The 25,824-nt window shown below is 44.8% G+C and overlaps 3 protein-coding genes across 14 annotated transcripts; 2 read left to right on the top strand and 1 right to left on the bottom strand.

Annotated features, from left to right (window-relative positions):
• The first annotated feature begins 1,184 nt into the window (after positions 1–1,184).
• LOC124061251 (uncharacterized protein C1orf87) lies at positions 1,185–2,958 on the top strand. 2 transcript variants are annotated; one of them, XM_046392900.1, is made up of 5 exons: positions 1,185–1,328; positions 1,483–1,602; positions 2,119–2,364; positions 2,656–2,709; positions 2,798–2,958. In XM_046392900.1, the coding sequence occupies exons 1-5, from the start codon at positions 1,185–1,187 to the stop codon at positions 2,810–2,812; spliced, it is 579 nt and encodes a 192-aa protein (XP_046248856.1). In that variant the 3' UTR covers positions 2,813–2,958. The 2 variants fall into 2 exon arrangements, with proteins under 2 accessions (XP_046248856.1, XP_046248854.1); XM_046392898.1 differs by having other exon boundaries at positions 2,656–2,719.
• A 1,641-nt stretch (positions 2,959–4,599) lies between these two features.
• On the bottom strand, positions 4,600–20,926 carry tut4 (terminal uridylyl transferase 4). 11 transcript variants are annotated; one of them, XM_046391748.1, is made up of 31 exons: positions 20,773–20,919; positions 20,524–20,681; positions 18,553–19,058; positions 18,307–18,461; positions 17,755–17,871; positions 17,483–17,660; positions 17,279–17,367; positions 17,125–17,176; positions 16,920–16,989; positions 16,506–16,632; positions 16,035–16,154; positions 13,857–14,051; positions 13,566–13,740; positions 12,936–13,477; positions 12,414–12,564; positions 11,816–11,902; positions 11,546–11,649; positions 11,375–11,432; positions 11,184–11,287; positions 11,003–11,092; positions 10,559–10,672; positions 10,384–10,461; positions 9,692–9,869; positions 9,561–9,608; positions 9,195–9,277; positions 8,991–9,106; positions 7,700–7,854; positions 7,427–7,551; positions 6,415–6,985; positions 5,219–5,389; positions 4,600–5,134 (listed from the first exon to the last, which is right to left on the bottom strand). In XM_046391748.1, the coding sequence occupies exons 3-31, from the start codon at positions 18,977–18,979 to the stop codon at positions 5,046–5,048; spliced, it is 4,569 nt and encodes a 1,522-aa protein (XP_046247704.1). In that variant the 5' UTR covers positions 18,980–19,058; positions 20,524–20,681; positions 20,773–20,919; the 3' UTR covers positions 4,600–5,045. The 11 variants fall into 11 exon arrangements, with proteins under 11 accessions (XP_046247704.1, XP_046247703.1, XP_046247711.1 ...); XM_046391747.1 differs by lacking the exon at positions 20,524–20,681 and having other exon boundaries at positions 20,773–20,926; XM_046391755.1 differs by lacking the exon at positions 20,524–20,681 and having other exon boundaries at positions 6,940–6,985; positions 20,773–20,926.
• Positions 20,927–22,692: 1,766 nt separating this feature from the next.
• Positions 22,693–25,147, top strand: gpx7 (glutathione peroxidase 7). The gene is made up of 3 exons (XM_046392860.1): positions 22,693–22,929; positions 24,177–24,438; positions 24,654–25,147. The coding sequence occupies exons 1-3, from the start codon at positions 22,798–22,800 to the stop codon at positions 24,815–24,817; spliced, it is 558 nt and encodes a 185-aa protein (XP_046248816.1). The 5' UTR covers positions 22,693–22,797; the 3' UTR covers positions 24,818–25,147.
• Positions 25,148–25,824: the final 677 nt, after the last annotated feature.

The raw sequence follows: 25,824 nt of genomic DNA, 5'->3' as shown, positions 1-25,824 counted from the left end.
GAGATCTGTGGAAGAAAATCCCAACATAAACCTTAAAATCCACTCATTTATCACTGGAAGGGAACAGTCGTCATTTTACTCTTCATACTTGAGCTGGCCTGCCTGTTACTGCTAGTACTTGATGTTTACTCCATAAATAAATACACTTTAATGTATTTTTCGACTGTGGACATATGGTCACAAAACGACCGTCATATGTCCACATCTGACAGTTTGTTTCACGTTTTCCTGCTGCTTCTCTGCTCGCCGTTTACACACATTTTTAATGATGCCAGCAAAACACGTCAGGTGTTTGTGTGCTGAGGTGAGTCCCAGTCCTCTGCAGAGGCCTGCAGGGAGTCGGGCGGTGCAGCTCAGGGGTGGAGACTGAGAGGTAACCATGGTGCAGAGAGAGCAAACAGGAAGCCTGACGCCTCGGGAAACAAGATCCACCAGATTGTGGAAAAGTAAACTGAAGTTAGAAAATGGAATAACTGCACATGTAAGTAAATGATCAGAAATTCCTGAGCAAGCTGAATGTCTTCCACGCTGTTGGTGCTGCGCTTCGCCATCATGGCTTCTTGAGAAAAAGGCTGACCCTCTCACTTTAATCAGGCTTCAGTCCTCGACCAGCTGTGTGACTGACGCCTCTCCTGCCCTCCGTCTCTTTCTCCAGAGACTCCCGCCTGCATCATGGCTCAGAAGAAGACGTCTGGAGCAAACGCAATCCCCAGACTTGTTGTCAGGATCGTCGGCAGCAAACAGGTCAGGCGGCTCATCGAGGAGCCACAGGAGTGAGTACAACAAGCACGAAGACGTTTAATCCACGAGATGATGCGTGTTTACAGTCAATTGTTCATCTTTACTCTGATGTCCACACACTTGGATTCAAGATGCTGATTGTTGTCATTTAATATGCAAAAATACAAAAATGTATTTTCATAAGCTCATGATCAAAAGTCATCACTGATTAGTGCTTCTGTTTTTTATCTTCCCTTATTGAAAACCTTTTTAATAATAACTGACAGATCACTGATGTTTTTCAAATTGTTATTAACTAAGTGTTTTATTTCAAGTCATTTGAAGCTTTAAATGTGATTATGAGATGTGCAAATGGAGCTGATTTGTGTTTGTCTGAACTCCTTGCAGAAGAACAAAATTCATGTTACCTTCATGTTTTCTCCCCATAAAGAGACGGTGGACACATGTCAAAGAAAGAAGAAAGTCCTCCAGTCGAGACCGTATTTGACGATGAGAAACCTCCTCAAAACCAGGATGTGATGGCGTCCAGGTCTGACAGACAGCAGCACAACAGGGTGGACTCTGCACTTTGGGCTGCGATCAATCAGGTACAAAACAAAGTAACTCAGTGCTTCATTGTGAGCACAAAGAACACATTTAATACATAAATATAAAAATCTAAAAGATGCAACAATTTTAACAAAAGTAAAACCTTCCCTGCAGACGACCTGTTCATGTTGTACTTCACTGCTTACCCTGCAGGTTCCTGACAGGCTGTGTGTGACAGCGCCCCCTGGTGATCGCTCCAGGTCCTACATCCACCCAAAGACTCGCCTCCACTGTGAGCGCCGAGCAGCTGCAGCACTGCAGACAACAGAACAGGTTCTCCTGGCAAACACAACCTTAGAAACGCTGCTTTACTGCAGTTAAATCGTCATGAATAACTCAAAGAAATAAACCGAATAAACAAGCGCACTTCCGGGCCCTCTGAAGGCCAAACACGGAGAGGACGAGCTGTTAAACACTTGGAATTACAGACACATTTTGAGGATTGTTTTATTAAAAGTATTTAGCACAGATAAAGCAGAAACAATGCGGCTTATTAGTGAAAGTCTTTTTGGCCTTCAACAAACAAGATTTCATGTTTTCACCCCCTGAATATGAAAACAGACTCCCTTAAATCTCCCTTAAATTCAGTCGCTGATTCTCTTTGACTTACAAGATCAGGGGCTAAACTCTAAATAAACTTCTTCAAACTCCCTTTATCACTCTTTTAAAAAGCTGAATGAAGGCGACGTGACAGCTTGTTTCCTGGTGAACATGAAGCGAAATGTCTTCCAGCTCACAGAGTCGTAGTGCGGCTGTGACTGCCGGTAACCGGAGCCTTTTCTCTCCCAGGACGGGGCGTGTGAGGACGGAGATAAGGCCGAGCTCTGCGCGGCTGTCAGGGAGCAGCTCTCTGATTGGCAGCTGTCCTCTCTGAGGTCAGCGGGGGACGAATTGGCGGCTCTTGATCTCACCTGCGGGGGGACGCTGAATCGATCAGACGTCACTCACCTGTTCCTGAAACACGACGTTCCTCTGAAATTGCCAACGTTTTCTCTGCTTCTCCACGTGTTTTCTGATAAGAAAGACCCGGTCCAGGTGAGGCAGCGACGCCAGGCTGCACACACGCATACAAAACTGGTTTTAGAGTTGAGGCGTCCTGAGGCTTGGACATTACAACGAAACTAATCAGTTTCAGGTATTTTCTTGGCATAAATCCACCAAAGGCCATGTGTTGTTTATTTTCAGTTTTAATCATGTGCTTACGTTGACCCTCCTCGTGGGGGACGCGTGAGAAACTCACCCAGTAAGCCAAGCGACGTCTCACTTGAGACAGGAGAAGACTTATGTGAGGTTTTCATGTCACTTATTTCCTTTGTGTTGTTACAGATTCATTACAGAAGCCTCTTGCAGTTCATACAAAGTTCTGCTTTTCCTGAGAAGGTAAATCCAGGTAAATCAGGCACAAGGTAAACACATTCTGTAGGCCTACACGGTCACATGAACTAACGATCCTCTCGCCGCCCCGCAGCTTCAGTGGAGCTGAAGGAGGACCAAACTTCTTCACGACAGCCACATCGAGAATCTGAGCCCGCCCAGAGTCGATGAGGCAGCACGCAGCGAGGAACCAGAGCCAAACTCACCTGGACACACCTACAACGACAGTCACTCATTAAACTGCTGTGACAGAAATGATTGCGTGTGAGAAGATTTATCTACCTGTGCCAGATGTACATGATTCATTTGGTACTCCTTTTGACCTGCCATTCTTCACCCCCTGCGCCGTGCAGCTCATCAGTCCTGTTCGAGGGAACGATCCGCCACATCCAGACCCACCTACTCGCCGATGTAGGTTCTCAGTCATCCGGGTCGTGGTAGTTGAAGTGCGAGCAGCGGAGGCAACCGGATGCCTTTAGGTGGATGAAGACGTTTCCCTCCTCATCCAAAAGGCTTCTTCAGTTCTGAGATTGAAGGGGAAAATCCAGCTATTTAACCTCCACCTTGGAGGTGGTCTTGAGGGTCGTTGACACTTCATGTGCCATCATGTGAGTCGTTATGGTCACATGAGGGACGCTGCAGATGGAGGTTACACCATCTGGGGAGGATCTCAAAGCTGCACTACAGGTGGCTGAAGGTTGGTGTCGTAAGCCACCACCTCTGCTCAAAGATGGATGTTCTATTTGGACATAGATGAACCATTGATCTTCTTTGTCCAGAATGTGAGCATTAGAGTCCTCAAAGGGTGCGTCCTTTGTCCCTGAGATGCAGTAAACAGCCGAGTCTTGTCCTGATGAGCTGACTCTCCTGTGCTGTGCCATGCGTCTGTGGTTGTTTGGTTTCCCTCGTGAGCAGGTCTGAGCAGGTCTGAGCAGGTCTGAGCAGATCTGAGCAGGTCTGAGCAGGTCTGAGCAGGTCTGAGCGCCCCTCACTGCACTTTGCAGCACGTTGTTTAGTTTGTCTGTAGGTGTTTTGTCTTTAGGATGGACCAGTCTTTGTCTGAGGGTTTGAAGTGTGTCAAGATGTTGTGCTTAGAGAAAATCCTCCTGTGTTTCTCAGACGACCCACCGCATCTGGAACGACGTTTTTCCGTCTGTTCTGTTCATCAGTGAGCCTGTGAATATTCTCATTCATCCAGGTCATGGTTATCTCAAGGAAATTCAATCGAATGCAACTGGACTTAGTTATTTGTCTTTGAAGACGTTTCACCTCTCATCTAAGAGGCTTCATCAGTTCATGCTCGCTTGACTAGGCTGGGACTAGTCCAGTTGCATTCGATTGAATTTCCTTGAGACTGTTCATCAGTGGTTGAAGTTTTGGTGTTGTTTCCTAGTTGACTTGACAAAGGCCCAGTTTTCTTCCATCTTCCTCGGAGGGAACGCTCTCAGCCCGGTGGTGCAGAGTCCTGATGACCTCACGTTTGTGTTCCAGTGGGTGGTGGGAGTCACAAAGTCCGTATTGGTCTGTGTGTGGGGGTTTCCATCGTCCTCAGTGAGCACCACACAGTCCAGGAATGGTCATTTATTTCCCTTAGGATCCTCCCTGGTGAGTTTAATGTCATGGTCCACTGAGTTGATGTGTTCAGTGAAGGCCTCTACTTCTCGGGTTTTGAGTTCGACCCAGGTGAGCCAGGTGTGGTCCCCACACCTAAACCAGTGGCTATGCTTTGTTCCTCTGAAGTTCCTCCCAGGGTTCGCGGGTGTCACCCACTGTGGCCAACCTCTACACGGCAGAGCCACGTTATTGTGTGGGAGTCCATGAGTTGTTGAAAACCTCCACAGTAAACCTTTAATACTGAATTTACCTGAAGAGATAAACCCACGGGCCTCAACACAGTTGTTTGCTTTTTTTCTTTATTTTTTTGAGCTTTTATATATTGAAGATGTTTTTTTTCCCTTTTTCTTGCTATCCCTGCTTTTGGCACTACATACTGCGGGTGACATGTTAGATTGTTTTTAAAACAACGTCTATTCAAAGCCTTCATCTTGTGGCAAGCAAAGTATGAATACAGCTAATAAAAATAAAGGTTTACATTTTTTTCCTCCTTACTTTACACATAAAATAAAAACAATTTTTTTGGACCCCCTCAAAAATGGGGGTATTAAAATATTTGACATTTGTATCACAAATCAATGTAATGAGACAAAAAAATAAAACATAAAAACTGTACAAAAATGATAAAATTCATTTTAAAAATTCCTGTGATCAAATGCTGCAAAGAGTACATAATTTTGATTTGTTACGTTACTGACCATAAATCTAATTTAAAAGGAGCTGCGAGTTCACTTCTTCTGCTGGATGAAATTCAGATTTACTTGATGTCGGACTTGTGGGACCAGCGGGAAGTTGGGATTGGGATGCACCACAGAACCTGATGAAACACAGAAAACAAAACGTCAGCACCAACAGACAGACTGTGACTGTCTGGACTTCTCAGCTGTCGGTCACGTCTGACCTTGGGACACGAAGGGTTTGCCTGGCTGGTAGCCTCCGTTGCCCTGCTGGATGAAGTTCTGGGGCATGCGGTAGGGCCAGGATGGAGACAGGGCGTACTGTGGCGCTTTATTGTGCTCCCATAACCGAGAGCCTTGGCTCACACCCACAAACTGGGCTGGGTGGCTTGACTCTGTGGAGACAAAATTACAACACACTCAATAACATATAACAAAAAACACAACAGAATCTAATAATACAAGTTCAGTGGGGTTGGGCCGATGTCAAAATATTCCAACTGGTTTGATGTACAGTCAAACACTGGACCAGTAAAGTGAGTTTTACCACTGGGTGTGACACTTGACCCAGAAGATGCTCCCAGTGAGCCTGTAGATGGGAGTGTAGCTGCACTGCAACCCATCGGCACAACTGAGCGTTTCATTTCTTACAACCATTCAGTCGAACTCTGGAACTTTTCTTCTGAACTTTAAAATCAGAAGAATTAAATAAACACTTCAGCCCAGTGCGACTTGAGAAAAGACAGTAGCAGTTAAAGTTCAAATGCACATGGGACCTTCGAAAGCCAGTGATTTTGCCACAATAAATTCCTGCAAATGTTTCACAGTTCAAGTGTGAGCTGAGCTAACCTGCTACACTGGGGATCCTGCTAACTAGCCGTTAGCCGCGTGCTGCTACCTCTCTCTGTCCACACCTGACAAAGGTTTGAGCCTGAACACCAAACCGGACTGGCAAACCAGACATCTACCCAACCTTCAAGGCCAGGAATAACCCACAGTGTCCCTTCACCAGTGATGTAACCCACGTACTAAAAAAGTTGGACCTGGAGCAGCTCTACCCCAGTATTAGCCTGATAACACAGGTATCGCATATCAAACACAATGCTTTCAGGTTGTCACTTCAGAAAATCAAACGACTTTTTGAACTTCTTTTTTATCAGTAATCATCTGTTGAAATTTAAAGTTCTACGTATACAGTCTGAAGTCGTTGAAAGAAGCAGCTGTCATATACAATGCTACAATTCTATAATTATTATTTGATTTTCTCTGGAAAATGGGACAGAATGAGTGCTGCAACACTACAGTCTGAGACCAAAATCATTTCAGAGTATAATAAACTGACAAACAAATTCTGTTAAATCTGAAACAGGAAGTCAGAGTCACACACAGATGGTGCCACCAAAGTTCACCCAGTGAATACCTGACTTGACTACAGTGCCATTGCCCATTAGTGACCCCGGTTGTGCCAGTTGGTTGTGCCAGTGTCCTTCCCGTCCTGGCCCACCGATGCCCAGCTGTCTCCCCGCCGGCTGGGCGAAGATGATGCTGGGGTCATTCAGGTTCATGGGGCTGGGGTTGCCCCCTGAGCCGGTGGGACTCCCATTCCCAGACGGCGAACGCAGGGTGAATTTCAGACCGGGCGGGGAGGGGGCGGTGGGAGAGGACGTGGTGAGGACTGGTCCGTGGATGGGCCAGGAGGTGGAAGGGATGGGGACCGGGTGATGAGGCTGCCCCTGGGAGTGGTGCGACTGGTGCTGGTGGGGGGGAAGAAGCCCCAGTGCGGTGAGCGTCCCCGGGTGGTACTGGGCAGGATGGGAGGCTGGGAAGCTGAACAGAGACAGGGGGACCTGGGGGTGAGCAGGCTGCTTCGGGGGACCAGCAGAACTGGTCTTATTGTGGGAGGGCTGGGGGGAACCGGTGGACTGGGACGAACTCTGGGAAACACCTGTAGGCTGTGGGGAGTAGGGCGGAGTCTGCCGACTGTCGGACTGTTGAGGAGAAGAAGAAGAAACAAGATCTCAACAATCAGGTGAAAGTCACACTTTATCAATGTGTACAATCTAATTCACCCAAGTGGGGAAAAAATGAGTCTGATTTTCAAACTGTGTTTCATTTGAGCAGCATCAACAGAAGTTTAAGACTCAGTTCACAAAAAGTAGCTCTGATTTTATTCGTCTACATCTCAAGACATCATTGTGACCAAACCAGGGACTGTTAATTACCACAGACTTCCGACTATTTGAAGGCGTGCAGTAAAGTCCTGACTGAAGAAACGCTCTTCACTTGTACAACATTTCAGCTCTCAGATCTCCATCAGGTAAATGGCGACATGTTTATGTTTTACTGCCGTAGGCCAAACTTTGTATTTGAGTGGAGACAAACGGCTCTCCAGATACAAGTAGGAAGAACCCTTAAATATGCTTTGCACTTACACATTCAGAGGGCTGCCTGGTCCTTCCAGGACCATCTGCAGGGATTTGTGGAACGGGGATGGACTGGGAGTTCATTGTGGTTCGCACTGTGTGAGGGGCCGGACAAGAATCAGACAGCATGTAAACTGTGGGTGACATGTCATTTTGTATTAATGTTAGCTGTATCCATTTTACATCAAGACATTTAACTCTAGCTTACAAATCTCTCTATCAAAATCTGTGTATCAATGAGAACAGAAACAGAAATATTCAGTGTGGCGTTTGTGTGGGTACCTGGTGCTCCGGCGGTTCTCTGTTTGAGGTGGCGGTACTCGGGACAGTCCCTTCGTACGTGACCCATGTCGCCACACTGGAAACATCGTCGGTCCTTCTGCTCCCGCTCCTCCTCTTTCACGTCCTCGTCTTTGTCGTTTTCCTTCTTCTTAACCCTGGAAAAAAGGTTTAGGGAAACATTCATGGGCAAAGACACAAAGAAACATAACAAAATAAATCAACTTCTGTTCCCTCCCAGTTAAAACACCTCCAGCTAACAATATGTGCATCAAGTGTTTAATTGAAAACTTCAGATTGGAACACAATCTGAAATAAGTCGAAATGCTTAACCCTGTGTTAGCCTGACTTACCCTACATGTGACTCAGCTGGAGCTTCAGGAACAAGCACTTCTCTTACTGTCGCTGGCCTACTCATGTCCAAAGTCTTCACAAATTCGTCTTTTTGATTAACTGTCCACTGTCATCTGCTCTGTGTCCCCCCTCTGACCGCTGAGAGAGAACTCATGAGTTTATCCGTTTCTCTTTCCCTGTTCCTCTTGTATCTTTCACAAGGTGTTGCTGATATTCGACAGCACCCGTCTTTTTGTTTGCTGGAAGTAATTAGCAGCAGTAAAGTAAGTAAAAATGATTCAATTTTGGCTGATGCCCAGTGTGTGTTAATGTCTCAGCCAACTGCAGCTTGTAGTAATGTACAAGTGCCAACAGGTGGCAGTGGCTACACGTCAAGTAACCACGGAGGTCACATTTAGTACAACTGAATGCGAAGTGAAGTGAAATTTATCACAACGGAGAGCAAAGTTGAGCAGTAAGATCTGATTTCAAATGCAAAGAGAGAGTGAACCAGTACAGAATGGAGAATTCATTAAAGAACGCGATGAGGCACCAAAGACGCTGACCCGAGAAGAAGAATCAGGCAACGTTACCGAACTGCTGTTAGCTACAGAGCAGAGAACAGATCAGTTACGCAGACGGGAGCTGGACACAAGACTTTCAGAGAGGATTCACTCGGTGTGGGACAAACATATCAAGTCTGAGTATCAAGTCTGGTTATAATTTAAAGAAGAAAAGGAATATTAACTGATCAAGTGTTTCACTTTGCAGCTGCTGTACGATGACTCCGACCAACACTCAACCGCCGTCTTTAAAAAATGCTCGTGTACATTTTCTACATTGCAACATGACACAAAATTAAATTTGAAACACATTTATTACTTCTCAGTGTTTTCTTTTAGTTTTTCTTGAACTTCTGCCTAAATGTAAGAAAAATTTCCATGAAGGAAGAGGGGACAACCTGCGCCTCTTTGGACAGTCCTTCATGTAATGTCCAATCTTCCCGCAGATCCTGCAGCACCTGTCATTGGGCGCCAGCTCGCCGTCTGTCAACACCTTTGAGTCAAAGAAGTAATCCTGCAGCAGAACACGACATGATTAGTGGAAAGTTCAGACAGTTTTCAAATTTTTAAATTCGATTTGGTTGTGGGCATCAGTGACGTACCACTTCAGTACCGGGGACGGGATAGAACGGAGTTCCAAACAACTTTCTCCCGTTTATGAACGCCTTCATGATGAAGTTTGTCACTGGAGGAAGCAAAGGAGGAACATGTTCAAAGGTTTAGGAGTATCAGTACAGCATCAGTACAGAGTCCTAACTTTTAGAAAACACAAGGTGACATCCACACCTGCTTCTTCATTGAAATATCAAACAGTCCGAGGTCGAACTGCCATAGAGCACGTCTGCCACTGACACTTCTGACTCAGCATCACAGGAGAACAATCTGATCAATCCCAAACCTTTTCATACTACTTGAAGAAAACATTTTTATACCACACACCCCTGAGTACACTGGAGGAAAGCACTTACTTTTGCGGGAAACTCCAGCACCGAGATTATGATTCAAATCAAACGGATCTGAAGAGAAGAACAGATGAGTGAGCGAGAAAAGACGACTGGCCGTAACATTAAGAAGCAGGTAGAAACCAAGAGGTGAGCACCTTCGATAGCGATGCATTTACTGGTCCACTGTTTCTCAAAGGTGGTGAGGCGTTTCTTTTGGCGGATGCTGATGACGTGCTCCTTGAAGTCAAACTCTTCTGTGTAAAAGCGCAGGAGTCCCAGCCACAGCTCTCCCACCGACTCGGTGTTCGGCTGCAGCTCAGAGAGGAGCCGACGCTGCGCACATAACAAACACACTCAGAAGCTGTTCAGCTCTCAGATACCAACAGATGTGCGACAAGAGCAACATCTGGACCAGAGGTTTCATTTGCACCAGTCCAGATGTCCTGGAAGGCTTTAACATCTCAGACAAGTGGGAAAAATTCTGGTCAAACAGGTCTGTGCAAAAACAACCGAACCCGAATTGTGTAGTTTGTGTTCACAGAAAAGGTTCCCGTCGCACACAGAGAACCTCACCGTACATCGGCTGTAAAACAAGCAAGCAACCAAACTAAGTGAAGTGTCTGTCCATCATCTCCTCCATTCTGATTCAGAAGCACAACACCGAGTTGAATATTTTTGCTGCTGTTTGGTGATTGTTTTTGAGCACAGGGTTAATTATTTTGAGCCGAGTTAAAAATATGTTGGAATTCAACTGTTTTTTCTGGTTTAAAAAAAAAGGTCATTGCCAGATAATAAATATAGACTACGTTTAGATAATGTCAAATAATGAAACTAGATCTTCACTCACCAGATCATCAAGGTCATCACAAAAGAAAGCATTCCACCCGTCTACCATCCGCTGGGGAACAGCCGTCCCGTCAAAGATCTAAAAAGACATCATGCAACAGCCCTTAACACCTCACAAACAGCTCATTTGTTCTGAGACTGAAATATGGCCTTTGATCAGTGAGTCTGTCTGATACCTCCTGCAGGACGGGAATGACTGGCGGCTGCCTCTGCTGCAGGAAGTAGAGCACCATCAGGATGTAAGCGTAAGAGGAGAGGCTTCCCCTGGACGCATCGCCGATGTCACAGCGCTGCGAGCACAACGGCAGGTGAAGTTAAGGCCACATGGAAGCACTTCATTGTTGTGAGAAACATCCTCTTTGGAGTACAGTGTCTGACATCAACACATCGGCCTTCATCATGAAAAGGCAGCAAAAAGTTTCTTAAAGTTTAACACAAACGGTGTTGTGCTTTTTGGGAGTGATTTCAGCTGGTGCAACCCAATCCAGAGTTGTTTTTGGAAATGTTAATTTAACCAGGAGAGACAATCCTTTAACAAACCCCTGAAAAGAGAAAACTAAAACCTTCAAACGGAAAAACAATCACTTCTGGGGCTCCCATATCAGCCAGCTTCCACATACCTTAGCAAAGACCTTCATCGTGTAGCCTAAAAACTGCACACGTGGATCCAGGGCTGCATACGTAGCCAGCATTCTGGTGTTGTGTTGAGCCTACAGGGACGACATGTCCATTCAGTTACTGTGATGAGCACTTTATCCAACAGTGGAGGCAGGTTCAGGTGTGAAAGCCTTGTGTACTCACCAGGGTGTTATAAAGGCTAATATCTCCCTCCAGACCGCTCTGCTTGTGTTCAAACTTCACAATAGGCACTTTAGCTGTTGTGATAGGCAAGATGTTCCTCAGACCTGTGATGTTGGAGAAAATGGGGGATCAGAACCAGTCCGATCCAGTTCCTGACACACAGATGAGGTGAGACAGTTTGGAAAATTCACCTGTATGCTTTTTAAGCACTTTTGCAAGGCCTTCAATGATCTCTTTGCAGTTCAGCTTCTGTTCAGACACATCAAAAATGAATTTAACAAAAAAAAAACAAAAAACAGATTGGTCAGTGAGTTGCCTTAAACAGCATTATGTGTGTGTGTGTGTGTGTTCAGTCTGGCCACCTCTGCAGTCTCGTGACCCTCCAGAGTCATGCAGATGTCGAGGTCACTGTCACGGAAGCCAAAACCGTTCTTGGAGGAGCCAAACAAGCAGAGCTGAGCTTTATCTGTGGATTCACACACACAAACATCAAGCTGCTGCAGCTCCTGCAGATATTCAGATATAAGATAAATGCCTTCTCATGCACCACACGCAGGCTTTTAGCTCGAATCAGAGAAACAAAGCCTGCTTCTCGAACGAAGCTGCTGTCTGAAGTAGTTCATAAAGCTCACCGTTATACTCCTTCCTAATAAACCGCTCCAGGCTGGCGAGGATCTGCTCCCTCTTCTGCTGCTCAGGATGAGTGGGAGACAGCTCATCTACAAACAGCACAACAGAAAATCAGTCGCCCTGCGAAGATTAGTCGATTATTCATTTGGTTAAACTGTGCGTCAAACTCCAGGCTGAACACAACCCGGCACCTCGTTTTATGTGGCCTGCGAGAGCTCATAAATAATTTGTGAAATACAGTCCTGTGCTGTGTTAGGGAAGCACACAGTGTGGCCTTTGAGGGCAACCAAATCGCTGATGTGGCCCAGGATGAAATTAGCTATAAACTGTGCAGCCATACAACCTAATATTGATTATTTAAAACTGATTAACAGAGCAGGTGGGCAGCAGGGCCTTTGTGTGTGCAGCTGCCAACCGTTCACTGCCTGCAAAAACAGATGAGACCAGATTCAATCACCCTAAAATCAATTTCATATTGGCAGAGATCAGGAGCCAATGTCAGCTGCTGCCAAACATATTCGAGGTGTGGAGCAGGTAGATCTACACAACTATTTGTGTTTTACTCAGATTCAAACAAAAGGTGCACCAGTGACTGCTTACAGTAGCACAGCTTGCAGAGCCCATCGAGGATGCTTCTGAAGCGGTCGTTCATCGGAGGAAGAGGCTTCAGCTCAATCTTCTTGAAGTCCTCGGGACATTCGTCCTTCAGGTGTCCGTCTCGTTTGCAGATGCTGCACACGACAGTCGGTGGCTGGAATAAATAAATAAATGACATGACCAACCACGCGTGACGGCCTTTACCAACACAAAGAAAGATGATCGCCGCCATGTGCTGTGACCATCGTGCACTCGGAACATCGCTGGGACAAAAACATCCACGGTTGCACAAGTTGAAAATAAAAATGGTTGCATTATGCTCTTTAACAACAACTGAAGACAACTTGTGTTATTAATCACCTGAGTGACATGAACCGAGGCTGACAGGTGAGATGATGCTGCAGCTATAAATGTGGAAAATCTGGAAACTTATTTTTTTTTCCATTTTCAACTTTGCTCTATCACACACGGCTCAGAAGCAGGAAAACACGCACACAAAGGGAGAATGTGGTTCATCATAGTTACCTTCCCACCAGTGAAAATCATCTTATCAAACACATAGTGCAGATCCTCTGATGAGACAGCTCCGTCCTTGTCCGACACTCTGCCTTCCTCCTCTTCCTCTTCTTCCTCCTCCTCCTCCTCCTCCTCCTCCCCCTCCTTGTCACTGTCCAGCAGGCCGTTGGGGGAGAGGGAAGGTTTGTCCCCCTCACTGAGAACCATGTCCATGAGGCTGGCATCTAAAGTCTTTTTTGAGGACGGATCTGAACCATCTTCATCATCGCTCTCAGACTCCTCGTCCTCCCTGAGCCTCTGGTGGCCCCTCTGACTTTGGTCAACCTTCCTGTCACCGTCTTCCTTGTTCATAAACATGGCCTCCTTGCTGTCCAACTCTTCCAGTTTTGCACCTTGCTTGACTGCCTTCTTGCTCCTCTGGCGCCCCCCAGTGCCTCTTCTCTGAGGGCAGGCAAAGTATTTGTAAGCCGTACGGAAGCGCTCCTGGATGTACTCAAACACCATTTGGCTGTTCAAGCTTCGTGCAACGTTCCTCTTCAAGGCAAAAGGATCTTTAAAAAAAGAATTAAGAGGAAACAGTGAATTTTTCATATTTCTTCACACCTGCGGGGTGGCTTCACTTACAGAGTGCCTTCTTACCTTCAATAGCGAGCCTGCGGCGTGGCCAGTTCTTCGCTTCCCGGGAGAGCAGCTCCTTTAAGCGGATGCTGATGATGTATTCTTCAAGAGCAAATTCCAGTGTGTAGAAACGCAAGAGCTCCAGCCACAACTGGCCCAGCGACACATCTTTAACCACGTCCAAGGTCAGCCGGGTCTTTGAGGGAAACAGATGGAGGATTAAAAGCAGGAATATCAACACTGAGCTGCAGGAAAGTAACATCTGAAACTGACGTCGAAATTTTTCTGACTGTGTGCTGCAGTGGGACTCACTATGCCTTCTGAATAATGAGTATCGTCGGGTTTCTTGTGCTCCGGTTTGGGTCGGCCTTCTCCTTTGGCCTCGCTGCGGTTCTCCCCTCGACCATCCGTGGAGCTCGGAGGTCTGCGCTCCCACCGGACAAACTTGTCCAGCGTGATTCCAGTCAGATGATACTCGTCCACACGTTTCACATCGAAGCCTTCGATCTGAACGAGGGGATTGAAGGTAGAGGAAAACACAAAGCAAAGACGCAACCGTTCAGCTTCTTTAGATACTTCTTTAAAGTTTACAGGATGTATTTATGCAGTCGGTGCTGAATGAGGGACTTGCTAAGTGAATTTCTTGAATTTTCCTTGGGATCAATAAAGTATCTATCTCTCTATCTATCTAAGTGTGGTCATCTCGCAGTGTGAATTACTGCCTCACAATGTAATTAGAGAAACTAAGATGATGATGCATACTAGCTGAAACACTAGAAATATGAAATTTCTGTACTTTCCACACAATGAAGAAACCAACATCAGTGCTCATGTTCACCTAACAAGAGAGCAGGACACTTACAGAGTCGCTGTCTGATTAATGGTGGAGGCTCTTTAGCCTTCATTAACATAAAGAGGGAGAGACAAAACGCCAAGAGGAAGACATCTTAATCACTGAGAAACCAGGACACCAAACACCTCGTGTTTTATCTGCCCCGCCCAGGAACACTGTGTGGACGAGAGGGTGAAGCTGGGGAGGACACCCTGATTGGATCCGAGTGGGAACAGGACACTCCTGTGGTAACGACTTGTCAATAAATCGAAACCAGCGGCTGAAGCCATAAACTCATTAGGAAACTGTTCACTGAGGAAATAAAACAGTTCTCAGTTCTCAACTGAGAAGCAGGCTCATTTTCTCATGAGCTTACCCACTTTCAGACTTCTAACTGAAACCAGGAGAGTCGCCCCCTGCTGGTCATGAGAAAGAATGCAGGCACAGGGCTTCACAATACTGCTCCTCAGCCTGTGACTTCAGGTAGTCTTTGTTCATTTTAATCACAAGTTTCCTGTCCTGTCGTGTCATCACACAGCTTGTCACATGATCATCTCAGTTCGAGCGCCTTGTAGCTCAAGGCCCTGAAGGTCTGCAGAAAGGAATGTTCACCTCCTACGCTACACTTATGTAAACACTGCAGAGGAGCTCTTCCTGGAGGAAAAACTGCTGTGCCCTAAAATACAACTGAATGATGCCAGAAATGATAAATGCAATCTTACTTAAATGGGTCATTTTATGGAATGAATTTTACATTTTAAAGAGTTTCACTTCTACTTTCTTCAGTATTATGCAAATCCATGCAGCACAGTGCTAAAAAACATCTAACGAGATCATCCCAACAGCAGTGGAAGAATATTTTTTCTTTAGTGTCATGTTTTCTTTTAATGTTCCTCCTCACAATGAGACACAGACTTTTACATCAGCATCCCGTTTCCAAGCCTTTTTCACAAAACAAGACACGATGGAGATGAAGAATGTGGGTCAACCTATGTGCTACAGGAACACTGTCTACATTACACCAGGCTGTGCTTTCTGTATGTCAGGGCTCAGGTGAAGCCTCCTGACACACATTCAGGTGTACAGGTTATATACGGTTTTTCATTCTCAATTCATTTGCAGTTTAATTTTACTATTAAATGTTTAGTGGCTTAAATGTCAAAAATGCTCATCACAGTCTCCCACAGCCCAAAGAGTCATCTTCAAGTTGTTTCTTTTGTCCACCAACAGTCCAGGACCCAAATTCCTCATTTACTGTCAAAAATGACAAACAAAAGCAGCAAATCCTGACATTTAAGAAGTTTAATTTAATTTAAATTTAATTGATTATCAATAGTTGCATCATCTTCTCTCCTACTTCAGACTAATGTATTCATCTAAGTAAAGTATATCTATCTATCTATCTGACAAAGTAGTGTTGTTACCACATACCTGAGAAAAGCAGTAACCAAAAACTTAAACTATATTTTTTCAACAACAGTAAGTCAAGTACCAGTAAATACTAAAAAAAAAAATCATAAAGATTTGGCTTCACAAGGTCACAGGGTCGAGCCATCTGGCAGAACAACAAATACTATCCAATCACAACGCAGTAGGGTGGGATGAGGCCAAAGACAGACCCACTCTTTCCCAGCGACAGTGGAAAACATGTCACCTACCCAGCGGCCCAGGTAGACGGGGAGGATGGCCTCTTTCCTCTGCTGCAGGAAGAAGATGACCATGAGGGCGAAGGAGTACGAGGGGATGCCGCCTTCGGCCTGGCAGTCGATGTGGCACAGCTACAAAGGTGAACAGACATGGCAGCCATGAGTTAGTCTGCATTTTAGCCTCAATCCAAATTGTAAAGGTGAAATTAATTTGTTTGAGTCTAAACAAAAATGATTTTCTATTTTCAGCATCTGAACAATCATGTGACCCATCTGCTTCAAAACCCAGTGTGTCCAGTATCAGTTTATTTGATTCAGACTGGTCATGTCATCAGCATACGAAATTAATAAAAATTACTAAATAAAGACTTCACAAGACTTGAGGTAAGCTCAGCACTTTTAGAAACCTGAAAATAAAAACCGTCAGAAGATCTTTGTGGTTTCTTCCTGCAGCTGAAGAGTCTCTGTCAGTCGCAGCCTTACCCTTGCCCAGTAGCGGAAGGCCAGCACCAGGGGAACCAGTCTGGGCTCCAGTTTAGCCAGGGCAGCCAGATGGTTGGTGGTGAGACACGCGACATCATTGCCTGCACTCACTTTACACATCAGGCCGCTGCACAGAAACAGAAAGTGGATAAATATATGAAGACCCACACCGGGGGCTTCACCTGTGACAGATGGCTTTTCCTTTCTGGAGGAGATTTTGTCACCAAAGTTGGCACCAGATTGTAAAGCTAACACAGCTGAGTCTGTGCTGTCTGAGGTACTGTAATTAAAAAAGCTGTTTCTTCTAATCACCGATGGAAGGTATTTACAATTACATACTACAAAGTCCCTCCCTAAATATACAGATCACAGACTTTTTAAAAAGTGTATCAGCACGTTTAAATCAGCACTCACCTGCAAACATCTCGACAGAACACTGCAGGTACTTTGGCATGAAAATCTGACTCAACCTCAGAAAATTCAGCTGGAGAAGAGAGACGCAGAAAAACAGGAAATTGCTTTGAAGGAAGTTGCAAATATTTCACATAAAAGCTTAACTACACAAGGTAGCATTAATGAGGTCTGTTCTGCTAAGTCTGATGCACAAAAGTAAACTTACGGCTGTTCTTGAGGATTTCCAGCACTTGGATCAAAACCTCAGGTTGTGTCATCTGAAAGGACAAAATAAAGTGAGACCAAATGTCACTGCTGTCCTCTTCGTGTTATCAGAGAAAACAAATCAGTATTTTGTGATCTGGCAAAGGCAGACTTACTGAGGAAGGGTGGGTGACATCAATGTTGATGTCGCTGGTTTTGAAGGCAAATCGGGTGAGACATGAGCCATAGAGACGGAGAGAACAAGCTGGAAGGCCAAGGAAAAGATACCAGAACGTAATTCACACTCAGACAGATTGCAGAGTTGTCACATATTACAATTTTAAGTGTCTCTCAAGGCTTTTCCTCTTTTTACACCCCACCTGAGAGGTGCCTCTTGATGATCTCCTCCATCCTGGTGACCACGGCCTTCCGCACCTCGAAGTCCTCCCCGGAGATCCCATGCTGCCGAGCTGTTTCCAGGACGGCGGCGTCCACAGCCCTGAGCTGGGCGGCGGAAGCAGGCGGCAGGGCGCGCAACTCGTTCTCCTCCTGCTTTTCCTGAAACACAACGTGTAAAATACTTCAGTATGGACACTTGTTTCATTAATAAAGTCCTGTGACAAGTGACAACACAAACTTAAAAACTCCATACCATGATGTTCTTCTTGTGTCTCTTCTCCTTGATGTGTTTGTGTGCTCCTTGAATGTTCTCGATGTGCACAGAGCAGAGCTTGCATAAGTACTGATAGTTCGGGTACTCCGGGGACTGCTGTGAAAACACGGAGAGGCTAAAACAATCAGCTCGTGCACGTTCTCTCACCGTTTGAAGCTTCAGGGTTTGTCATTTTGTACACTTTGATCGAAATCACAACCATTAACCAAACCTCGTCACGCTAGATGAGATCTACCAGGACGCATGGACCAGCATCAAAAGACGACTGATTGTTTCACCAGATTCTTACTAACACACAGCCCTACTATGAATCCAGAACGGCAGGGAGTGAGTACAGAAAGCAAAGGGAAACAGGACCTGAACCGATTGTTACCAGGGATTCCAAGATTTTAGCCAAGAAACACAATTTGGAGACAGGGCCATAATTATTTATTTCGCAGAAATAAACTGGCTGGACCCACAATGCGGCGGCTGAGGAAAGTCGAGTCACATGTTTACCGTCTATCAGGCATGACCGGACTGTTTCCTCACCTTTACCAGTCGGTGGATGTAGTCTCTGCAGAGGCGCTCCTCAGCCTGTCGGAGGCCCAGCTGTTGCTCCGTCAGGGGTCCTTCCTCCACAGTGGGCCTCGCCTCTGTGCCCTTCTGGACAGACTGATGCATCAGCGCAGCAGCTTTCACCCCTACTAACAATAGAGACAAAGCAGTTTACCAAAGATGCATTTGGTGACAAAGATTTAATCATCTATGAAAACAAAAAACATCTTGAAAAATCACCATGGGACTTTTCCTTTGCTGAAGCTACAGCGGAGATCTTCTCAGGAGAGCTGGTCTCTCGGTTTGCTGAGGGGCTGCTGTCTGCAGAGAAGGACGGCCTGGGGTCCAGAGCCTGGGCCACCAGCTGCTGTTGGGAGATGGCCACCTTTCCTTTCCCCCTCTCCCCAGAGCTCGTCCTTCCAGTCAGCCTGGAGGGCCGTCCTCTCCTCTTATCCTGTGGGGTATCCGTCAAGGTCTTGCCTGGCCCGCGGTTTCCTATATTATGTTCATCTTTTGCAGCAGTGAGGTTTTCTGGCCTGCGGGGTGCAGACTTGGTACCCTCTCTCTGCGCAGGAGCCTCTTTATTTGACTTGTCACTGGACAAAGCTTTGGCTCCTCTGGGATGTGACTGTTTGCCTGATTTTACTGGACTTTTGGACTCCTCCATCCCTCCTGTCCTGCTGTTCTTGTGCCTGGTGGAGTCAACACCACGCTGAGGATGAAGAGGGACGCAGGCCACCTGAAGTCTGGGCAAAAAAAGAAAGAGAAGTTATTGCTATCAGTCTAACAAAACTACACTACGGAAAACAAGTAACCTGTGGTGAGAAAAAAGCCATCTCGGGCTAGTAAATCTAACAACTCGCTTGCCTGATGGGGGCCAGTGGGCAAAAAGAAGTTAACACACTGTTATTTACCTAAGGGGTGAGCCACCTCGCTTCCTTCTCATCTCTGTTAAAAGCTGAACATATGCAGTACTTACGGAGCACTCATAAGAAAATTACGTAAAGGCATATGAACACGAGCACATGAAAAAGTTTCACCTCCTCATCATAACCAAGTGTCTCAAACAGCTTTCTAAAAACTTCAAAATATCTAACGTTAATATGCTGAAAGAAGACCATTTTTTTGTACAATACAAAAAATAAAACACAAACATACTCATCATCTCTTCGAAATCTTTCTAACTATTTTTCACAGAATAAATTCTATGCACCATCTTACAGAGATGGAAGTTGAAACTAACACATCACACTTCCCTAAACTTCAGCATGATGTTGTTAAATTGCTTGTTGTGTCACCAGTTCCAACAGCGAAAGACATTCGAACATCTCGCAGTGTTTCAAGTCGAGCAGCTGAGTATTAATGACAAATTCAAAAAGTGACACTAAGAAGTCTTCACTGATATTTACCTGCCACCCCTCAAAAAATGGAACAGTTTGGGTCAGTGATCATCGAGACATGTTGTCTCTGTGATGCATGCAGTGGAGCACACGTCTATAAATACAATTTATTACCAAACTCACTAAGAAGAGTGATGTGTTTCAGCTCAATCACTTATCACTTTAATGGAGACCAAACTTCTAATACAGTGCTGAGATTAAACAATTAATCAGCTAGTCAGTGGAGAACTTGTTAATTACTCAAGTCCTTTAACCGAGTAAAAATGCCAAATCCTCTCCAGTTTGTCCAATGTGAGAATCTTCTGTTTTCCTCTCTTTTTTAATGTCTGACAAAACAAGAAAGTTGAAGACTTCACTTTCTGCTTTCAGGATGAATTAGTGCTACTGTTCTATACGGCTTTTACATTTCATGTGGAAAAATATTTATCGACAGAGCGAAACAACAGCGACAAATGATTCATTGATAACGAAACGTATACGATAATTGTTACTGGAAGCGCTAATGAAATGCTTACCACAAATGTTCCCAGGCTGAAGCCAACCGTATGCACTGAAAAAATGGTAACTCTATGAATCTGGTTAAATGTTGGTGTTTACTGACCCCGTGAACTCAAACACATCTGGACAGGCCGTGGCAGACAATGCAGTGATGCTGTGTGGAGGGCTGCTTCCTTTACGAACTGTTTGGTTTAGTTTAGACGAAAATGAAACTGAGGGGTAAACTGACTTCGCCACCACACCAGGACTCAACGTTAGCTCAACTTCCGAGAGATATTTCACGCAGATATTATCGACTAATAGAAATGCTCACCATTAAAACCAAAATGTATTTCCTGTGTTGTAGGAAGGACGCAGGTCGACTTCCTGGGGACTCTTTGCTTAACCGACTGCTGTTAGCTCTTTTCGTAAGCTAACGAACGTTAGCCGCAGTGCCCGGTCGTCCGGCTAGCTAACGGGAAATAAATAATACTGGCACACAGTTGCCCCACAGCAGCAAGTCATTAAAAACAGAAAAAAACATTTGGACCATTTCAACACTGAGGAGGCTGCGTTAACTTACTTTACAGCTCTGTGGTTGATTTCGATTTAATGTTTAGCTGTCTCCATGGTTCTGTTCTAAATAGTCCTTTTCAAATCCCACGGCCCTGTTCAAAACAGCAACCACTGACGCCATGTTAATACATCTGCCCGGTGCATTGTGGGAGTGCCTGTGATGATGAAGAGGGGCGTGTCATGCGCTGCGTTCAAATGCCGCTCGGAAACTCTACAATAACTACAGCGTTCCGAACGCCCGCTTTTGTTTCTTCTATCTTTCTTTCGTAAAAATGTCAAAACTAGAACAGAAGGAGGCCCACTAAATTGAGAAATACAGTTCCACGCATGCTTTTGCAGTTACATTAAACCAAACAAACAAAATCTAAGGAAAAGATATATCTGTTCGTTGTGCATATGGTGTTAGGAATGTGTCAACTTGATTATTTCTTTAGGGAAATTTCCTTGGTCGCACAGTGTAGTTGAGGTTTTTCGTAATGTTTGTCTAAACTCATTAAAGTTATTCATGTCCATATATGAAATAAAATGAAAAACATTTTCCCAGTGAAAAACTCGTCTCCCTTCCTTTAATTCCCAAAAGCAGGTACCTCTTTTCTGAAAAATGATAGAAGCAACTTTTGTTAGGCTACAGACTCACGGGACATTTGTTTTGTCTTATGAATTTTAATCATAAACGTAGTTTGAAGGTTAAGCCTGTCTGGGTTATGAAGAATAAGGTTACTGCAAATGTCATCTGTTACTGTAAAGATCTGATGATCTGACTGACGACAGGAAGACTTATTCTTAAAAAGTTTAAACAAGTCATATGTCACCCCTGCATATTTTATGTTCTATGGCTAACTGTTGAAAAGGTTCTCTTTTAACATACTGTATCTTGTTAGAATCTGTCTGGATTCTGCGTGGTGCAATGCAGCAAAATAAATAAACAAATAAACGCGCTCTTGATGGTTTATTCTGGCACGCAGTATTTAGGCCGATCAAACTAAACTGCAGAACACGACATCGTCTCTAGTCTGGCTAATTAGTCTCTGGTTAGGAATGTGACACAGCCTAAATTTCCCACAATGAGACCCAGTTTGTAAAAACTTCTTTTGTTTTACAGAACAGGAGAGTTTAGGTTTTCTTCTGTATTTTTCGGCTTGTGTTCATTTGTTTTCGTCTAGAAAGAAGTAGGCCATGGTGTGCATGCTTTCATCTGCCTAATGAGCTAAGAATAAGAGGTGAAAAACTTTTTGCTCCAGTTCCAGCACTTCTCCATCAATACGGCTTCAAAATAAAAGCTTCAGATGCCAGACTCCACTGTCCACAGCCATTATTCATGCCAAATAAACTAGAATAATAAACTGGTTTCACCACAGGTCGGAAAATGAAAATGACTTTCGGAGAGAGAATTGCAAGTCTGAATTGTGAGACGAGTCAAACTTCTTAGATACTGAGTCAAAATTAAAATTCTGATGTTCTCTCTCACAACAAACAGAACTGTGAGGTGCATCTCAAACATATACACAATAATGGAAAATAAATAAAATATAGTACAAAATAAATTAGCAAAATATGTCAGTTTTCATTTGTGTTTTATAATTGTATTCAACAGTTTAAGTCAAATTAATGAAACCATATATAATAAATATAAAATGAAGAGCGCACGACATTAAAATAAGGGGTGTTTGCCAAACTATATGAGTTGAAATGAAAAATTATCTCTGTTTGAGTAAATATGGGAAATTTCGGAGTTATTCAGTCATACTTGCTGATATGTCATTTTAGCGTAATAAATATTTGTTGGATTCATATTTTTTACTTAATCGAGTACGTACTTATCAAGATGATGATTTACAACAAGAAAATATGTTTGGTTTCTGACATTTCAACCTTCTTCTTCCTCGTTCCTCAACCAGGCTTTTATTTTGTACGAGGCCGCCGGTGTCGCGTTGTCCTTCCTGCGTGTAACTTGAGTGCCGGGACGGACGCGGAGCTCGGCAGGAGTTTGAAGAAGTTTGCCCGCTGCTGCGTTGGCAGTTTGACTGTGAAGATGCTTCCCGGGGCGCTGGCCGTGTTGCTCACTTTATTCAGCCTGGCTGAGAGCAAACACAAAGACTTTTATTCCTTTAAAGTAGTGAACAGCCGGGGGAAGCTGGTGTCGCTGGAGAAGTACCGGGGCTCCGTAAGTCAGGCTGGCAGCAGATGAACATACTCTGATTTACTCTAAACACTCTGTGGATGTGTGCTCAGTGAATGTTGCATGCGCATGTTCGTTTCTCACTTCAGCCACCTAACATTTGGTTTGTGGGAGTATTAACGCGGCCCTGCAGCGGCTCAGGCTGACCGTAGTCTGCTCGGGATGTCCCGTCATGGAGCCCCGCTGGCCTACGTGGCAGCAGGCCTGCAGAGCCCCCGCAGAAACCAGGCACACATCGGCGGACCGGATTACTGCCTTAATGTGCCAACTCTGGGTTGCATCTTTTCTTTACTGTAATAAGCCAGTCAGTTTTTCCCCCAGCGTATCAAAGGACGTCACATGAGAACAAAGTAGACCAGAACAAAGGAAAAATGAAACGTATTCACGTTTGTTCAGCGCAGCATTCATATGACTGGTGGGAAAAACAGATCAGAGTGTGTATTTCCTCTTAAACAGAGCCTCAGAGGATGCTCCTCTAAACACCTTTAAAAACAGGAGACACTGGTCCTCCCCAATGTCCCCGGTTCAGTTCTGCTTCCAGATTACCAAACCCAGTTACTCCCAGCACCTGAGGCCTTTTGTGTCGTGTACTGTTGTTCTTTTAAGGATGTTGCCTTGGGTTCTATTTAATGTGCAGAACTTCATGAGGTCTTTCAGATCCATCACACCTGGAGATGCTTCACTGTGACACTAGATGTCAGCGTTAGACCACAGGCCCATCAAACTGACCGTCAGTAGTCCCGCTGAGGGAAGCTACGCTGTATTAACCCGCACTAACCGTGTACCTGAACATCTCTGACCACTTCACTAACACTTCTCACGAAAAGGTAAATGACGGAAGCGTTGATCTGCTCAGACACGTAAGATCTGATTAGTTTTTCTGAATCACAGTGTGGACGGTTACACACGATCCAGTGTTGAAATGATTAGTCAACCAAGACAATCAACCAAAATGTTGATAATTTATTTCCTGTTTTTGTCTGTTTCAGTTCAGTGTAAGTTGAATATTGTTGGTTTTTAAACTACATAAACAACATAAGAGAATATGCTCAGTCCTTCCTTCCTCGTACGTGAGACAAACACGAGCTAACAGAACGAGCAGCTGACGTCCACACAGCACCTTCTGTGTTCCTGTTGTGCTTCAGCGGTGTGAGCTTCTCAGTTGCTGCTGGTTGTTGTTCTGTACATGTCAGGACTGTCACCGTTTTCACCTGGTGTGTCTGTGGCTCCAGGTGTCCCTGGTGGTGAACGTGGCCAGTGAGTGTGGCTTCACTGAGGAGCACTACAAAGACCTGCAGCAGCTCCAGCGGGACTTCGGGCCGTATCACTTCAACGTGCTGGCTTTCCCCTGCAACCAGTTTGGGCAGCAGGAGCCCGGCAGCGACAAGGAGATCGACAGCTTTGTGCGCAGGGTCTACGGAGTCTCCTTCCCCCTGTTCAGTAAAATCGCTGTCGTCGGAACCGGAGCCAACAACGTGTACAAATACCTTGTTGGTGAGTGGGGTGTGATGCTATTGGTGTACTGATGTGAGTTTGTTCCTGCACCACATGAAGATGCTTTCTTTGTTGCGCAAGTCCCTCAGGTGGCTCTCAGATCAGATTCTGGCCCATAGGCACGTGTCTGATGCTGAAGTCATATAGTGCCTGTGCTATTTCAGCGATGTCCCTGAGGAATTTAACATTACTTTTCTTCCTCTCATCCTGTGCAGAGTCTTCTGGAAAGGAGCCCGACTGGAACTTCTGGAAGTACCTCATTGACGTAAACGGCAAAGTGGTGGATGCATGGGGACCAAAGGTTTCTGTCAAAGAAATTCGACCCAAAATAGCTGAGATGGTGCGACAGATAATCTTAAAGAAGAAGGAAGAACTTTAACTTCCTGTGAACGACCCCTTAAGTGTTCTGCAGTACGAGAGGTCAATTTATTGGTGAACGAACCAAAGGGATGAACTGAACACGTTTGTTTTGCTCGTACAATCAGACTTTGTTCAAATAAACCGTTCAGTTCAAGTCACACCTAGAAAGTAATTTTAACTTGTTTTCTGACAGCACTGATGAAGCACCACTAAGTTTCTAAAGTCAACGTCAAGCTTTATACCAGTGAAACTGCAGCTTTAAGTCAAAGAGCTCCTGTTTGGCAGCCATGTGGATTATGTGTTTTTTATTTGTTCTGATTTGTGGAATAAACTTTGACTGTGGTGAGAGTGAAACTTTGCTCCTGAGAGTTTGTTTTATAGACATTTTCTGAAGACAATTGGAATCTATAGCTGTAATATTATACAGCCACTGAAAGAATATTTCGTCGTGTAAGTACACGTATGAGATCCTTACGAGATCCAACACGTTACAACAAGCCAGAGTCTGGACCGCGTCCTCCATCCATAAGATGTGTAAGTCCCTGTAGGGAACTTACCTGCGCCATCCCAAAGTAGTGGAAGTTGGTGGAGGTCCACAGAGAGCCTACATATGGACCCTCTGATGGTGTTTCTATCCACACCTAAAGAAATGAAAGAATTGATTGAGCCCTGCTTTAACAACGAATGGACCAAAGAAAAGACAAGGTGACAATGAGTGCTGACTTTTTCATAAGGAGTGGACAGCTAATTATTATTTCACCGAAGTCCAATCAAAGGCCGTACGTCTTATTTGCCAAGAAATTATTGCGGTTTATCATCATATCAGCCGCCACTTCAGCCTGACACAGCTCATTTTTGGACTTAAGGGGGAAAGCCAATGATTTTCCTGAGCTGAGCGTTCAATGTGGGTATGCTGGCATTCATGAATGAACTGAACGCAAAGCTACAAGGGAAAGATCAGTTTGTGCATGAAATGTACACAAATGTGAAGGCCTTCAAAGTCAAATGGACTTCATTCTCAAAACA

Source organism: Scatophagus argus, chromosome 6, assembly GCF_020382885.2.
Source record: "Scatophagus argus isolate fScaArg1 chromosome 6, fScaArg1.pri, whole genome shotgun sequence".
Lineage (NCBI taxonomy): Eukaryota > Metazoa > Chordata > Actinopteri > Scatophagidae > Scatophagus > Scatophagus argus.
This window is presented reverse-complemented; position numbering and strand designations above follow the sequence as displayed.